This window comes from Populus nigra, chromosome 4, assembly GCF_951802175.1.
Source record: "Populus nigra chromosome 4, ddPopNigr1.1, whole genome shotgun sequence".
In the NCBI taxonomy this organism is placed as follows: domain Eukaryota; kingdom Viridiplantae; phylum Streptophyta; class Magnoliopsida; order Malpighiales; family Salicaceae; genus Populus; species Populus nigra.
In genome coordinates this window covers 11,780,955-11,798,607 of record NC_084855.1, presented here as the reverse complement: position 1 = coordinate 11,798,607, position 17,653 = coordinate 11,780,955, and the positions used below count along the sequence as shown (strand labels likewise).

General features: G+C 33.2%; 3 protein-coding genes across 5 annotated transcripts; 1 reads left to right on the top strand and 2 right to left on the bottom strand.

Annotated features, from left to right (window-relative positions):
* The first annotated feature begins 787 nt into the window (after positions 1-787).
* Positions 788-3,051, top strand: LOC133691180 (bifunctional protein FolD 4, chloroplastic). The gene is made up of 5 exons (XM_062111573.1): positions 788-1,315; positions 1,492-1,817; positions 1,920-2,156; positions 2,285-2,452; positions 2,562-3,051. Exons 1-5 carry the CDS (start codon positions 1,114-1,116, stop codon positions 2,730-2,732), a joined length of 1,104 nt encoding a protein of 367 aa, XP_061967557.1. The 5' UTR covers positions 788-1,113; the 3' UTR covers positions 2,733-3,051.
* A 2,170-nt stretch (positions 3,052-5,221) lies between these two features.
* Positions 5,222-9,255, bottom strand: LOC133692401 ((+)-neomenthol dehydrogenase-like). Its single transcript, XM_062113301.1, has 5 exons — positions 9,091-9,255; positions 8,767-9,013; positions 6,592-6,660; positions 6,023-6,199; positions 5,222-5,779 (listed from the first exon to the last, which is right to left on the bottom strand). The coding sequence occupies exons 1-5, from the start codon at positions 9,108-9,110 to the stop codon at positions 5,402-5,404; spliced, it is 891 nt and encodes a 296-aa protein (XP_061969285.1). The 5' UTR covers positions 9,111-9,255; the 3' UTR covers positions 5,222-5,401.
* A 1,234-nt stretch (positions 9,256-10,489) lies between these two features.
* Positions 10,490-17,606, bottom strand: LOC133692402 ((+)-neomenthol dehydrogenase-like). 3 transcript variants are annotated; one of them, XM_062113305.1, is made up of 6 exons: positions 17,441-17,606; positions 13,739-13,945; positions 13,415-13,661; positions 11,778-11,846; positions 11,202-11,378; positions 10,490-10,965 (listed from the first exon to the last, which is right to left on the bottom strand). In XM_062113305.1, exons 2-6 carry the CDS (start codon positions 13,756-13,758, stop codon positions 10,588-10,590), a joined length of 891 nt encoding a protein of 296 aa, XP_061969289.1. In that variant the 5' UTR covers positions 13,759-13,945; positions 17,441-17,606; the 3' UTR covers positions 10,490-10,587. The 3 variants fall into 3 exon arrangements, with proteins under 3 accessions (XP_061969289.1, XP_061969286.1, XP_061969287.1); XM_062113302.1 differs by lacking the exon at positions 17,441-17,606 and adding an exon at positions 16,750-16,882; XM_062113303.1 differs by lacking the exon at positions 17,441-17,606 and adding an exon at positions 16,750-16,859 and having other exon boundaries at positions 13,739-13,965.
* Positions 17,607-17,653: the final 47 nt, after the last annotated feature.

The window sequence follows — 17,653 nt, the reverse complement described above, 5'->3', positions numbered from 1 at the left end:
CTAGGCACTCAATATGAGCCTAGTTATTAGGCCTATGACTATGAACATGGCCAAAACACGTTTTTGAAGCCCATTATAAGTTTATGCAAAAAAAATCAAACAAATATTTAAAAATATCGATAAATCTTGGTTCATCAACATGGGTTCTGGTTGAGTGATAAGTTTATTGGCAAATTTATCATTTCTTAACTAGGGAGGAGTTAAAATTGAATCTCTAAATAGTTCTATTAGGTATCTAAAAAGTAGGGTGATAACATAATGGTTATAAAAAAAAAATGTTTATGATGATGTTGGTCTAAGTTGGGTACATAGACATCTAAAAGATATGGTCTCATTTTATTAGCTTATTGGTCTTTCTGGTCATGTCTAGTTTGTTACTAATTGTAAGGCCAATAATTGTTGTATTTTATTTTATTTTTATCCTAATCTATTTCTAAATATTTTTGTTTTTAACCAAAAAAAATAAAAATAAATGGGTGGTTAGAAATTACAAGCACACTTGGGCTAGGATGATGTATAAGGTAGGTTGTTTTGGTAAAACAAGTCCCATAACTCTATTTTTCTCCGTTGTGAGTGGAGAATATCATTGGTGGAGAGATTAATGCACATCTCATGAAGGGTAATTCTGGAGTACCTCTACCTCATAGTGAGGTGGAGGGTAGAGTTGTAAATGTATCAAGATCAAAATATGTGGAAAGCTTATTTTTGTTTAAAGTTTTTTCACGGTTTTATCAGCGATGCTTTCTTTGAAAGCCTGAAAAAAAAAAAAAAAACTAGTTGAAAACTATACATTAATTAATCAAACAAATGTAATAAAATTGATTTTTTTATGTTAAATCCAATCCATGTAAAACACGAGAGCATGCGACTGTAAAGGCAGTAAAACGCAGCGTTTGATTCATCTTCATAAACAAAATAGAAAAACACCACTCCCCGAGTTCCTCCCTGTAAAAAGCCACAGACGCCGCTTTGCTTTAAAAAAAACTTTTTTGAAAAACTGCACTCCTCTCTCTGTCTCTGCTCCTGCTCTACCTCCAAAGTCCTCCAATTATTTTTCAAACGCACAAACACAAAACGTCGAGGTTACTTCGACTTTGCTTCGCTACCACCAAAATGTCCTCATCACTCCTCTTCCTCGACTCCTCCACCTCCACAGCTTCTCATCTTCTTCCATTTTCGCGAATCACCACCCCTTTTAATGGCGCCGTTTCTCTTCGCCGCTCCGTGGGTCCTCTCAATGTCAGACCCTTTGTCCTCTCCCCTCTCAGAACCCTCTCTGTTAATTCTTCAAACAACCCGTCTCCTGTAATCAATGGTTAACCACTCCCTGATACATTGTTTGATGATTTCCGTTTTTATGCATCCTTCGCTGAACCTTTTTTTTTTTTTTAAAAAAAAAACTGTGACTGCGTCTGTGAGTCTATTTCAAGGAGTCATTTTGTCGAACATGCTCTACGCAACTCTAATGTGCTTGATGGATTTATTGTGCAGATAAATCGGGCGGGGAAGCGTCTGCGAAGATAATTGATGGGAAAATGGTTGCAAAGCAAATAAGAGATGAGATAACAGCCGAAGTGTTAAAGATGAAGGAAGCAATTGGTATTGTTCCTGGGTTAGCGGTGATTCTTGTTGGCGACAGGAAAGATTCTGCTACTTATGTACGCAACAAGAAAAAAGCTTGTGAGTCTGTTGGGATTAATTCTTTTGAAGTACGTTTGCCAGAAGACTCTACCGAACAAGAAGTGATTAAGTTTATTTCGGAGTTCAATAATGATCCTTCAGTTCATGGCATCCTTGTCCAGTTGCCTCTGCCTTCGGTATGGTTTTGAATTTGATCAATGTTTGACAATTTGAAAGAATTTTTGTGTTGAATTGTGATTGTTTGATTAGAAATCGATGTGTTTGTATGTTTGTACCAGCATATGGATGAGCAGAATGTGTTGAATGCTGTTGACATTGAGAAGGATGTGGATGGTTTCCATCCATTGAACATTGGTCGTCTTGCAATGCGAGGAAGAGACCCGCTGTTTGTTCCGTGTACGCCTAAAGGGTGCATAGAGTTGTTGCATAGATACGCTGTTGAAATCAAAGGGAAGAGAGCTGTTGTGATTGGTCGGAGCAATATTGTTGGGATGCCGGCTGCTTTATTGCTTCAGGTAATTCAGTCTTCCTGAAAGGGAGTGTTTTTTCATTTTCTGTTACTTTTTGATGTTATCAGATATATGTGTAATGTTTCTGAATCTGTCCTTTTTTAAACTCGTCTTGATGTTTTTGATATTGTAAGAGGGAAGATGCTACAGTGAGCATTGTCCATTCTAGAACCAAGAACCCTGAGGAGATTATAAAACATGCAGATATAATAATCTCTGCTGTAGGGCAACCAAATATGGTGAGAGGCAGCTGGTTAAAACCCGGTGCAGTTGTAATTGATGTTGGAATTAATCCAGTTGAGGTGAGAAAAATTCTATAGTGGCTTGTGGTTTTTCTTTCCTCAACATGCTTTCCTGGTTATATTCTTATGCGATTGGCCATTTCTATTTGTATGCATGCATGTCTAAAAGGATGCAAATAGCCCTCGAGGTTACAAATTGGTTGGAGATGTCTGCTACGAGGAGGCCTGCAAGGTTGCTTCAGCTGTCACTCCAGTTCCTGGAGGTGTTGGTCCTATGACTATAGCAATGCTCCTCTCTAATACTCTCAGCTCAGCAAAGAGGACACACAACTTCCAGTGACTACTATGAGATTTTAAAGATCAATGCTTAATAGGATACGGGTGGCTTCTCAGGGACCAGGTTGGTGTTTGCTTGAGCTCCCATTTCCTCTCAGGGAGAAGTTAGTTTCAGCCACTGCGCTGCCTTTGTAGTAGTTGATCTTTTTTGGCAAAGTGAGGTTTTATGCAGTTTTAAGACATTCTATATAGCTAGGAAAAATTGGACAACAGATTGTGGGAGTTTAGGCCCTACTTTACCTAATGCTGATAGCTTGTAGGTTCAACCACATTTGAATTGGCCATCATTGTCATATGTCAATCCAAAACCCAGCATTCCATCTTGGACAGCTTTAGCTATTTCAATTCACCAGATTTATGGGTGCTTACAGAATAAAAAAAAGAACTGATCAGTTCCCGGTTCAGATGTCTTGAACAAGTCAGCTAATCGACACAAGACAGCAATTATGGATTGGATTCAGATGTTATGTACGCCCAATTTCAATTCCCAGGCCATGTACAAAGTAGATTGCAAATAACATAGTGTTACAAAACCATGTCTTTCGTTTTCCTGAATTGTCTAGGCCGTAGAAATCAAACTGTGCATAGTTATCTGCTTTTTGCCAAACACAAACTGTTCTGGAAGGCAAAGTGCAGGAGAGAACACAACACCAGTTAATCTACCTGGATTTCATTTATCCATTGAAAAAAAGATTCATAGAAGTTCAGCACGCACTTCATCAATGCCAAAGACTGCCACTGCCTCTGATTCTGTATTTTCCTTGCTTCCTAATGAATTTGAAAATCTAGAAGCAGGGGAATTAAAATCCAGTCGCAATAAGTTTTTGGCGGAAAGATCAGTTCGTGCTTCAAAATGGTCTATTCCATCCAGTTGTGCTTTGCTGTTTCGTACTGCGGAAAACAGAAACCTGAGAAATAAAAAACATTATCAAGAAAACATTACAGGGATTGTTATTATGCACAATTGACAAAGCACGTAATTTGCAACTTAAAAGTTTAGTGGTGCCTAAATAGGTTGCGGCGCTACACCGTGGGACAGGTTAGCCAAAAAAATTTTAACATAAAAAAACAAATTTATAATTCAGGTTATACATTCGGTCAGGTCTAATAAAATTATTTTATTTAATTATATAATAAATAATAATAATAAATGAACCAAATTTTTTTTAAAATAATCTCATAACCTCCACAAAAAAAATAAATGTTAAAAGAAAAAAAATCATAAAGCTCAATTCCAAGACTATCCAATATTAAAGGATAAAATTGAAAGAAATTTTTTTTAAAAAAAAAACAACCCGAGTTAATTTGAGTTAGTATGTTAAACTTACGATCTAGATCATAAGGGCCAAATAGCCTCATGAAAAGCAAATAAAAAAAATTATAAAGATCAATCCATATGTAAAAGGATGAAATAGAAAAAAATTCATCAATAAAAAGAACCCAAAAAAATAAAAAACTAGCAAAGTTGGGTAAACCCACCAAACCTTGTGAGTCAGATCATATGAATGAGGTAACTTAATAGAAGATAAAATGAAAAAAACTATGAAGCCTGATTTTCAAACAAATCAATTGTTGAAAGATAAAATAAAATAAATAAATCTTAAAAATACAACCTAAAAGAAGATTTGATTCAACCTGGGATAACACCTCAAACTCGCAACCAAGTCATGAGACTTGGATAACCCTGTAGAAATAGAAGTGTAGAAAATCATGAAGTCTGATTTTCAATAAAATCAATGTTTAAGGATAAAATTGAAGAAAAAAATCATTGTAAAAAAAAATCTAAAAAAAGACCAATGTCAAATTAGGTTAACTTTTCAAAACCATGATCCAGGTTATAAGACCGAGATTATTCCATCAAAAACATAAAAAAATTTAATTCCCACTCAATCTAAAATTAAAAGATAAAACCTTAAAAAAATTATTCAAAAAGGAACCCAAAGAAAACAAAAGTAGCAATCAAGAAACAAAAACAGTTATATATATATATATATATATATATATATATATATATATATATATATATTAAAAATTTAAACAAATAAAATAAATTATAATTTTAGAAAATATTTTTAAATAAGTTTTCAAAATAAATTTTTGATATGATAATGTTTTTTTTTAAATGTTTAAGTATCGTCAGGATTTTTTATTCCTTAAAATTTCTATTTTTTTTTTTGTAAAATGATCTCTCTTTAAACATTTTCATTTTTTAAAAAAATGTTATCCATTTTTGACACCAATTTTCAGCTGATATATGTTTTTATTTTATTTGTTTCTTAGATAATATATAGGTTAGGATTTATTTTAGTGATGAAATAAGTTCTTATTCCAGTTGAAAACACAACACATTTCAGATTAAAAATTTGTGAATGACTAACTCATCTGCCAGTATATACTCTATCCTGGTAAGTATATAATTAATCTGCCATTTGAGATCATTGTATCAGGCATCAGCAAGCAAAACCAATCAGACATGCGCTGCATTCATGACCATTGGAAAAAAAGTCACACTTACTATTGACCGAATTCTGGAGGATAGCTACAAACTGGCTTGTTCAAGTCCTAGATACACATATATTCTTAGATACACGTATATTCTTAGATATTATTGCTGACAAAGTAAGCAAGAGGGTGTAGGTTTAATTTGTTTCTGTAGAGATGGATAGCATCCGATCAGAAAGGCGACTCCTCCGTCATATCAAAGAAACAACCAGAAGGACCACCATTAGGCAGCAGAGCTAGCCTAACTACATTTTCAGCACCTTCTTCAACAGGACGTATGCCTCTATTGAAGTTTATATCTGTTTTAACATAACCAGGACAGACACAGTTGATACAGAAAGTTGGGTGCCTCTTGGCCAGGACCCGTGTGTAGGCACTCATAGCTGCTTTCGAGAGTATATATGCAGACATCATAGCAGGCCAGCCTTCCGTTTCCAAAGAACCCTCTTTGAAATCTTCTAAATACTTGCTCAAAACCTCATCCACTCTCTCTTCTGTAAGGTTTTCAGCATCACCTAGCACTCCTTTAGCCCATTCATTTGATACACCCTGTAAAAGACATCAAAAGAGAAGTCTGTAATGATTGCTCCTACCACATCTAGTAACATCTAGCGGTGTAGCGAAGCCTGTTTAAGATTTTCAGTGGTTGAATGAAGATCTGCATTTCCAGAAGTTTTCTTTCGTTTCAACTTAGTTCGATTTTAACCCAGTCAGAAACTGAAATCAAATCGAATGAGTTTCTTCACCATGAAAACACCAAATTATTCCTTGAGAAGTCTTGTAAGGTATTACCTTCAACTTTCCCATGGAAGAGGAAACATTAACAATTATTGGTGAATCAGACAATTGGAGTAAGGGAATAAGTGCTTCGGCCATTCTCTTTGCACCATAATAGTTTATTCTCAGGCACTCTTCGGCCAGCTCCCAAGTTTGAGTGATAAATTCACTCCAATTGATTTTTGCACCTTCCTGCATCAATGAAATGAAACTCAATCATCTTGGCAGCTATATGCATCACTGCCAACCATACAGGAGAAGGAGTTTTCGAGGTGATAACATGATCCTGTCTGCCTATCCCACAAATCTGGAAAAAGTCTTGTATAGTAAATCTGATCTAAACAGCACATGTAAAGGCCGCATATGTCTAAGAAAATGAAAAACACAGTAACTTCCATGATCCTATTACTGAGAGAAAACATAGCGAAGACTGGAGATTCCAGGAAATTCTTAGATCTTGGCTAATACAAAAGTTTCAGCCTCGACATCACCCTCCAGACAGGTAAGAAGTCTAACCTCAATTGACGGTAAAGCTAATTACTCTTCCTTTGAACGTCATCAAATATCTTCATTTAGAGACTTACCTTACCCGAAATGGAAGCATTTAAAGCATCACCATCTGTTTTGACTCCACTTACTCCTGCATTGTTCACCTGTGCATAGTTCCAACATTTTCATCAGACAATGGAATCAGAACAGAAAGTAGTCAGATACAACTGGAAATATTGACGGATGAAAACCTGTTTGTAAATAACAATAACTTTTACCGAAGGAATATTACCTTGCTATTTCCCTTGTTATTCACCAACAACAATTTTCCATTAAGGAATATCAAGAGAATTATAGTTGGAAATCAATAAATAAATAAAAAACAAGAAAAAAAATGACTGTGTTATTATCACAGATAAAATTACTAAGGCAATATATATGCTCGTTGATAATACCAGTCGGTGAATCTATCAGTAATATTTAAGTTATAAGCTGACAGACGACCCTCTCTCTACCGCTCTCCAATTTCTTCTTCCTCTTCCCTTTTATTCTACAAAAAATACACACACACACACACACACACACAACACCCCCGTATTTTGTCACAAATCAAGCTCTTATCATCACAATTCTAACCATCCCAATACTCAGTTTGTCAGTATCCTTGTTCTAATTCAATTTTTTTTTGAAGATTTGTCGTGTCAAGTAAGCAAAACTATCTATTTTTTGTTGTAACCTATTTTTAAAATGTTAATTTTTTTTTGTCATGTTGAAGTAGTATATGTAGTTTGTTTGTGTGTTTACTTGTTTTATAGTTTTTTACTATAGAAATTTGTTGTATAAATATGTCATTTATACATGTTAGGGTTTGTTTGAAATTTTGAAATTGTATTTGTTTGTCATTTGATGAAATTGAGTTTGATTTTGTAACTTAGGTGTTTTATAATAAAATAAATGATGACTTATTTAATAGGTACGTTTTACATTTTATTAATTTTATTGTTAAGTTGAAAATTTCAGTAAATTTGGAGGAATTTGAATTTTTGCAGAAAATTAAAAATGATTTAAGGATACTATTAAAATAGATTGAATAATTTGAGTTAAACTAACGATAACTAATTATTTGAGTACTGATAATTTTTTTAGTTTACATTAGTAATTAATACATGTTGTCATCAATATTTTATATAAGTTTTATATAAATAACGAATGATTGTTCTTATATGTATAGAGTTTCACCCGAAAAGTTATGCATAATGAATTATTGTAACAGGGTTGAGGGTTTTTTACTTATACCATTACATAATCAAGTCATCAATGGTGATAGCTAGTGTTGGTTGAGGTGGTAAATAAGTTGCAACTTCAGATGGAAAAAACATCCCATGACCTCCAAATTGAATTGGCTTATTCATGATAATAAGGTAATTATAGACAAACACTATCTTGTTTTGTTTTCTATAAGGGATATTTTAATTGTTTTTGGCGTGGTATGGTTACTATGAATATGTGTCCATGACTATTAGGCGAGTCATAAAAATATGATATGAATGTTATACATGGCAAACAATATAATGCATATACCTTTAATTTAAAGGGAAGCATATAACGTTGATGCCTAGGAGAGAGTAGGTAGTTGTTGAGAGCAAGGGTAAAAATATATTGTTTTTATCTTAATTTATTGAGAAAAAAAGAAAAGAATGAGATTATAGAGAATTAAAATGATCCAACAAATGATACAATGTGGAATAAGTCATTAACGACTGGTAATGATTATGTAAAGATTTAGAATGTTTTGGGAATTGCTTATCAACCTACTATATTTAAGTCGGCCAACTATACATTGCTAGCACACTACAAATTAATGGAGTGCAAGGGTGCTAATATTTTATTTAATGGTCGATAGTAGCATGCACGCACATAGAACTTGAGGACAAGTTCTTGACTAATGTAAGAAATCTTTCAACAACTCACAATTTTATATTAATGGATTTCAAATACCCTGTTTACTTTTGGGTTAACATTCCATGGTCATTAAGGTTGAGAAGGCCTTCAAATAAAAGCCCAAACATTTCAGTATTTATAATATTTTCTTTATTGATTTAGATTTTTTTTTCCAGTTTTGTTTAGAATGTTTTTCTAGAATATAAGCAGAATTGCTATATGTAATATAGAGTTTTGATGAGATAAAATAATGAATAAAATATTAAATTTGAGTTTTTGAAGAAGAACAAGAAATTTAGAGCATTGAAGAAACTAGGCTTTAATCATACCAAGATATCAAGCTTTCCAAATTGGCTTTTGATGAAATCTGCCAAAGAAGCGATACTGTTGATATCGGCCACATCAAGTTGATGAAAAACCACAAAATCGGAGAGACCAGACTCCTTGAGCTTTTGAACAGATTCAAGGCCTCTCTTCTCATTTCTGGAAGTCAAGACCACCACAATCCCTTTAGAAGCCAACTGCCTACAAATCTCGAACCCAATACCCTTGTTTGCTCCTGTAACCACTGCATAACTGAAAAATAAAAAAATAATGTCACCAAGAAGCAGCAGCTATTAATTATTGGGGCTATGCGTGTAATGAAAGATTACCTCTTGGTTGCTTCTGCCATTGATGATAGGATTTGAGAACTCGGGAGTGACACAAGCTTGAAGTCTCTTTGTCCACAGTAATGGTTTTGCAGCTTTGATCCACGGTTAAGGTAATCTCTTGCCTTGTTTATGCTGTCATCAAGTAGTACCACTCCAAGTTTCTGTATTTCACGTAGTTTTTAAACCCTCCTCGGTGGTCGACTCGGTCCAAGACCCGGATCACGGGTTTTACCCGGATCAACTCTGTTTTTTTTAGAAATTAAAATGATATTGTTTTGATTTTAAAAAATAAATAGTCAACGATGAAACTAATTTTTTGACCAGGTCTTATCAGATTAATTGGATAACCAGATTAACCTGCCGGATCAGCCAGATTTTTAACCTTAACTTTTTTTAAACTTGGCTAAGTTCGAATCCCGGCTTCATCAGGTCTTGAGTTAACTCGATACGTCAGGCCGGATTTTAAAATTATAATACAACAAGACAAAAAGAAAAAATGGCAAACTGGACACCTCTTGGCTGGAATGAGGACCACTTAAGTAATGAGTGGATTATGAGAGATGACTTAGCACCATAAAAAAAAAATACAGACTACATCATAATTCATAAATCGTGAGGCTTTAGTAAGACCTAGTGGATTACGAAAGGATAGTATGAAAGAATACTTGATTGATTTTGTGTTTGTTGAAGTGTCTCCCCCAATATCATAATGAAATTATGAAAATTCATATGAAGTTTATAGTAATTTAACTAATTTTTAAAGATTCTCTCTCAAGAAGTTAATTATACTAAAAAAAAAAAAATATTATTAAAGTGTCATACCAAAACATGACTAATCTGATGAGTTAACTGGATGATCCGATCAAAAATTTATTAATAATTTTTTATTTTTTTATTAAAAAAATATTATTTTAATTTATAAAAATAAATAGAATTAGTCCGAGTAATTTATAAAAATAAATAGAATTAGTCCGAGTAATCTAGTCAAAACTCATTATCCTAGCATTGAATGTTCAGATTTAAAAACACTGACTACAAGGCATCCATCACCTCACGGATTCGGATTCACTTCTAAAAAAACATTTTATTCATTACGGACATGAACACACAAACACAAAATCAAAGGCTCTTAATTTTTATTTTTTTTTACGAAAAACCTCTTTTTTATCATGGATTAGAAACAAACAATTACATGCACAAACACACAAACATGAAATCAGAAGACCCCTCCCTTTTTACGAAACTTTCCTACCATTTTTTTTTTTAAAAAAATTATACACAAACATATGCACAAAGATATGCAGTTCATGATTCTAACCATATTTGTCAAAACATTATTCACACATGACAATTATTTTGCAGTTTCAACCATGTGTAAACTCTGAATGCAGGATGCATGTAAATCAAAACATAGTATATTCTTAGATATTATTGCTGACAAAGTAAGCAAGAGGGGTGTAGGTTTAATTTGTTTCTGTAGAGATGGATAGCACCCGATCAGAAAGGCGACTCCTCCGTCCTATCAAAGAAACAACCAGAAGGACCACCATTGGGCAGCAGAGCTAGCCTAACTACATCTTCAGCACCTTCTTCAACAGGACGTATGCCTGTATTGAAGTTTATATCTGTTTTAACATAACCAGGGCAGACACAGTTGATACAGAAAGTTGGGTGCCTCTTGGCCAGGACCCGTGTGTAGGCACTCATAGCTGCTTTCGAGAGTATATATGCAGACATCATAGCAGGCCAGCCTTCCGTTTCCAAAGAACCCTCTTTGAAATCTTCTAAATACTTGCTCAAAACCTCATCCACTCTCTCTTCTGTAAGGTTTTCAGCATCACCTAGCACTCCTTTAGCCCATTCATTTGATACACCCTGTAAAGACATCACAAGAGAAGTCAGTAATGATTGCTCCTACCACAAACATCTAGCAGTGCAGCAAAGCCTGTTTAAGATTTTCAGTGGATGAATGAAGATCTGCATTTCCAGAAGTTTTCTTTCGTTTCAACTTAGTTGGATTTTAACCCAGTCAGAAACTGAAATCATATCGAATGAGTTTCTTCACCAAGAAAACACCGAATTATTTCTTGAGAAGTCTTGTAAGGTATCACCTTCAACTTTCCCATGGAAGAGGAAACATTAACAATTCTTGGTGAATCAGAAAATTGGAGTAAGGGAATAAGTGCTTCGGCCATTCTCTTTGCACCATAATAGTTTATTCTCAGGCACTCTTCGGCTAACTCCCAAGTTTGAGTGATAAATTCACTCCAATTGATTTTTGCACCTTCCTGCATCAATGAAATGAAACTCAATCATCTTGGCAGCTATATGCATCACTTGCAATCATACAAGAGAAGGAATTTTCGAGGTGATAACATGATCCTGTCTGCCTATCCCACAAATCTGGAAAAAGTCTTGTATAGTAAATCTGATCTAAACAGCACATGTAATTGCCGCATATGTCTAAGAAAATGAAAAACACAGTAACTTGCATGATCCTATATGAATTACTGAGAGAAAATATAGCGAAGACTGGAGATTCCAGGAAATTCTTAGATCTTGGCTAATACAAAAGTTTCAGCCTCGACATCACCCTTCAGACAGTTAAGAAGTCTAACCTCAACTGACGGTAAAGCTAATTACTCTTCCTTTGAACTTCAGCAAACATAGTTCATTTAGAGACTTACCTTACCCGAAATGGCAGCATTTAAAGCATCCCCATCTATTTTGACTCCACCTACTCCTGCATTGTTCACCTGTGCATAGTTCCAACATTTTCATCAGACAGTGGAGTTGGAACAGAAAATAGTCGAATACAAACAGATATATTGACGGATGAAAACCTGTTGGTAAATAACAATAACTTTCACCGAAGGAATATATTGTTATTTCCCTTGTTATTTGCGACAATAATTTTCTATCACGAAATATCAAGAGAATTACAGTTGAATATCAAAAAATAAAAAAAAACAAGAAAAAAAATAATGTATCATTATCACAAACAAAAATATTAAGGTAATATACCCAAAATATCACCTGTGCATATTATAAAAATAAATTGAATAACTTTCAGTTAAACTAATCGTAACTAATTATTTAGGTATTAATAATTTTTTTTAGTTCATATTAGTAACTAATACATGTTGTCATTAATATTTTATATAGGTTTCATATAATTATGGATGATTGTTGTTATATATTTCAAGTTTCACTGAAAAAGTTATGTAGGATGAATTACTGTAATGAGGTTGAAGATTTTATATTTATACCATTAAGGACTAGATATGTATGTAATCTAATCATATGGTGTTGGCTGAGTTAGTAAATAAGTTGTAACTTAAAATAGAAAAAAATCACATGCCCTACAAACTAAATTGGCTTAATTAAGACAATAAGGTAATTATAGACAAACATTATCTTGTTTTAATAGTTTTTCATGTGATATGGTTACTGTGAATGTGTCATTGACTATTAGGTGGGTCATGGAAATATTATACGAATGTTATACATGGCAAACAACGTAATGCGTATACCTTCAGTGTAAAGAGGAAGCATATACTGTTGATGCCTAGGAAAGAACGGGTAGTTGCTGAGAATAAGAGTAAAATATATTGTTTTTATCCTAATTTATTGAGGAGGAAGAGAAGAATGAGATTATAGTGAATTAGAATGAGGTGAGAAATGATACAACTTGGAATAAGTCATTAACGACCAGTGATGATTATGTAAAGATTTAGAATGTTTTGAGAATTTATTCTTAGCCTGCTATATCTAAGTCGGCCAACTATACAGTGCTAGCACACTACAAATTAGTGGAGCGCGTGCAAGGTGCTAACATTTTATTTAATGGTCGACAATAGCAACAACGTAGACACATATATGGCTAGAACTGACGAGTTCTGGCAACCCGAGGAGACTAATGTAAGAAATCTTTTCACAATTCACAATTTTATATTAAGGGATATAAAGTTTGATCTGACTGTTGGGTGAGGATGAAATTTTGCTAAGAGATTTGAAATGCCTTGTTTGCTTTTGGGTTAACTTTCCTTGGTCATCGAAGGTTGATAAGACCTTGAAATAAAAGCCCAAACATTATTGTTCAGGATTTATAATATTTTTTTTGTTGATTTAGGTTTATTTATTTTATTTGGTTTAGATTTTTTTTTCCAACTTTGATTAGAATGTTTTTCCTAGTATATAAGCAGAATTGCTATATATAATATATAGTTTTGATTAGATAAAAAATTGAATAAAATTTTAAATTTGAGTTTTTGAAGAAGAACAAGAAATTTAGAGCATTGAAGAAACTAGGCTTTAATCATACCAAGATATCAAGCTTTCCAAATTGGCCTTTGATGAAATCTGCCAAAGAAGCGATACTGTTGATATCGGCCACATCAAGTTGATGAAAAACCACAAAATCTGAGAGACCAGACTCCTTGAGCTTTTGAACAGATTCAAGGCCTCTCTCCTCATTTCTGGAAGTCAAGACCACCACAATCCCTTTAGAAGCCAACTGCCTACAAATCTCGAACCCAATACCCTTGTTTGCTCCTGTAACCACTGCATAACTGAAAAATAAAAAAATAATGTCACCAAGAAGCAGCAGCTATTAATTATTGGGGCTATGCGTGTAATGAAAGATTACCTCTTGGTTGCTTCTGCCATTGATGATAGGATTTGAGAACTCAGGAGTGACACAAGCTTGAAGTCTCTTTGTCCACAGTAATGGTTTTGCAGCTTTGATCCACGGTTAAGGTAATCTCTTGCCTTGTTTATGCTGTCATCAAGTAGTACCACTCCAAGTTTCTGTAGTCCGACGAGAAGAAAAAATCGCAAACTGGACAACTCTTGGCTGGAATGAGGACCACTTAACTAATGAATGGATTATGAGAGATGAACGTAGCACCAAAAAAAAAAAATACAGACGGCGTCATAATTCATAAATCGTGTTACCACCTAGTTTATAGTAACTAAAAATTCTAACCAGTAATTAAAGATTCTCAGTCAAAGAGCTGATTATATTCTAACTAGTAATTATTTGTCTAAACTTAGACCTAAGTTTTTTAAAAAGTAATTTGAAATCTGGGTGGGATTGAAGGCCCAATCCTCCGGAAATTACAGACATTGAACTCGTAAGATGATGAATATTTAGATCATGGGCTATCACTTATCCTCAATGGACTTTTGGGGTCACATAAACTTAGTCCCAATCAACTAATAATATATTATAAAATGTTTAGAAACAAAAAAAAAGAATAATAAAAAGGAATGAATAAATAAAGAAATAAACATAAAATAAATTAAAAGATATAAAATATAAGGACATGTTAAATATTTTTTTAACCTTTTTTTGTGTTATTATATTTTAAAAAAATATTATCACCTTAAATGTTATTTTATTTGTAGGATAACGAGTCATTATCTATACAAAAAGTAAGTTGGAAAGGTATTGCAAGGCATCCATGATCCTCACCGATTCGGATTCACTTCTTAAAAAAAACATTTTATTCATTACGGACATGAACACAAAACACAAAATCAAAGACTCTTAAATTTCTTTTTCACGAAAAATCTCATTTTTTTTTTTATCATGGATTGGAAACAAACAATTACATACACAAACACACAAACATGAAATCGAAAGACCCCTCCTTTTTTACGAAATTTTCCTACCATTTTTTTTTAAAAAATTATATTCACTTCTAAAAAGACATTTTATTCATTACGGACATGAACACACAAACACAAAATCAAAGTGTCAAGACCCGATTTCCGGATCCATGACCGGTATATAGATAAGGTTTCTTTCTAAGATTCCATACCTATACGAACCCAAACTTACATACAAACTTTTCCTTTAAATAACTCAATCAGAGTTCAACGCAGTACGAATAACAAAATTAACTTTATAATATAATTTGATTGTCTTAATACAAAAGTTAATATAAATTCATAGTTGTGGAGTACTAACTAAACATAAAAAAAAGTACAAATTTCAACAAAAAAAAAGGTTTTGAAGGTCCAATAAAAATGACCTACTAACAAATTATAAGCCTAAAAAGATAAATAATGAGAGGGTAAGTTCAACAACTCAGTGAGTAGACAACGTTCAATACACACACACGAGATAATACAACAATGAGGAACATATTATAATTACGACTCTAGGTTCTTATAGGAAGGTTTCTCAAATAGGACATAACAAGAATATTATAAGGTAAAACTCGTCAAAAAATCAAAATGCAATGAGAATGATGCTCCGTACTGTGGGATGATCAGTCAATACAGGTTGGTTGCTTCCCCAACCAACTAGGGTTCATATACGATGTGCACAAAGACTAACACTACCCTGTTAGCATGGGTATTCTGACTAGCATACCATATGTTCATAATCATAATCAAACAGACATATTCATATCTTAAGACATAACTCATGACATCAATCAAATGAGAAGTTATCAATTCAAAAGTCAATTCAAAATATATATTGGTTCATATCAAGAATTCAGATTTAACAATTAATCATGCTCCATCGTAACAAGGATAATAATCAACATATTTATTATCAAAAAGCATGATCCAATTCATATTAACAACTCAAATATTTATAATATTTCTCATGCATATGGAAAATTATCCACTCATCTAACTTGAAAGTAAACAGAACTCGAAAGCAGATACCGAAAGAAATCCTACTAATGTCCCGCCGGTTGAATATCAGGATTGTCTGAATACAAATGAGATATTCAAAAACGACTCGAAAGAACATACAATCTATTTAATACACTTAACTAAGGGTCTATTCCATAACCATAAATGTTATTAAACTAAATTAGTTATTTTTTCCAAAAACCCAAAAATTAAACGGTTTTGCTGAAATCTAATTCATAAGAAAACAATTAATAAAAATTGATAATAATTCACTAAATAACCCTCAATTATTCATCAAACCAATCTGAAAAAGCTAATATTACAGCTAGGGACCAATCTGGAATGTTATCATATTTTTAAGGGTCAAATTGTAATTTTTGTCAAATTGGAGGACCAAACTAAAAATGTCATAAATTCATGACTATACTAGGATTTTGCCCATAATTCACCTCAATTCTGTCCAGAATCTCTAATTAGGCTCCAGGGACCATTCTAGAATTTTATCAAATTTTTAGGGTCAAATTGTAATTTTTGTCAAATGAGAGGACCAAATTGAAAGTATTATAAATTCATAACTATACTGGAATTCTGCCCATAATTCATCTTTTATTCTGTCCAGAATCTCGGATTATGCTCCAGGGACCAATCTGTAATTTTCTCAAATTTTGAGGACTAAAATGTAATTTTCATAAATTAAGGGACCAAACTGAATTTTTGTCATCTTCAACCTTAAACCCAGAATTTTCACAGATCATCTACTGTTATATCAAGATTTCTAACTCAACTTCATTCATTTAAACAAATTATAACTCAAAATCATCATCTTTACCTAAAATCTTTCAAAATCAACTAAATAACTCATTACTCATAACAATCAACCCATAACTTTCAAATCAATTCATCAATCAAATCCAAAATACAATCTTCAAAATCCTAATATTCAACAAAACAAAAATTTAAAGCTAAAAGAAAACCCATTTATATATATCAAAATCGAAATCCTACCTTTAAACTTATTTCCTCTAGCTCTCTTCTCCTTCCTTTATCTTTCTCTCTTTTCTCTTCTCCTTCTTTCCTTTTTCTTTATTCCTGTCGTCTCTCACTCTCAAATTTCAGATCACTCTTTCCTTTTCTTTTTTTTTCCTCTCTATTTATAATTATCAAATTTTATTTAATTACCACAATACCCCTTATTTATTTATATTTACTTCTAAGCTTCCAAGGGCTTTATTACCTTTTTCTATTATTTTTTATTTTCAAAACATTACACAAAGACTTATAAATTCTTTTCTAACGAAAAACCTCTTTTTTTCATGGATTAGAAACAAACAATTACATGCACAAAGACACAAACATGAAATCAAAAGACCCCTCCTTTTTTACGAAACTTTCCTACCATTTTTTTTTTAAAAAAAAAATTATACACAAACACATGCAGTTCATGATTCTAACCATATTTGTCAAAACATTATTCGCACATGATAATTATTTTGCAGTTTCAACCATGTGTAAACTCTGAACGCAGGATGCATGTAAATCAAAACATATTTGTACATATGAAAATCTCAGCACTCTCACACCTCAACATCCCCACAAAAATTTAAACTTGCATCAATTATCAAAGCCCCGTCAAAATATTGCATTTAGATACAAATCATTAAAAAAAAAGGGTAAATCACATGGGATTGAAGTTAACCTCTTGAGAGCTGCTGGAACTTGACCGAAAACCGCTGGAATTGGGTGGAACAGAAAGGGGCAGTAGTGGCGCTTGGAGTGTACGCACTGACTGATTGAACACAGGCGGAGGATGCTCCTCAAGCGCCGCCTCTGACTTCGAAGTGGATTTGCAGAAGTATGGAGACTGGAATTCAGAACTGTTGTGGCTGAATTTCCAGCAGAGAGGATGGAG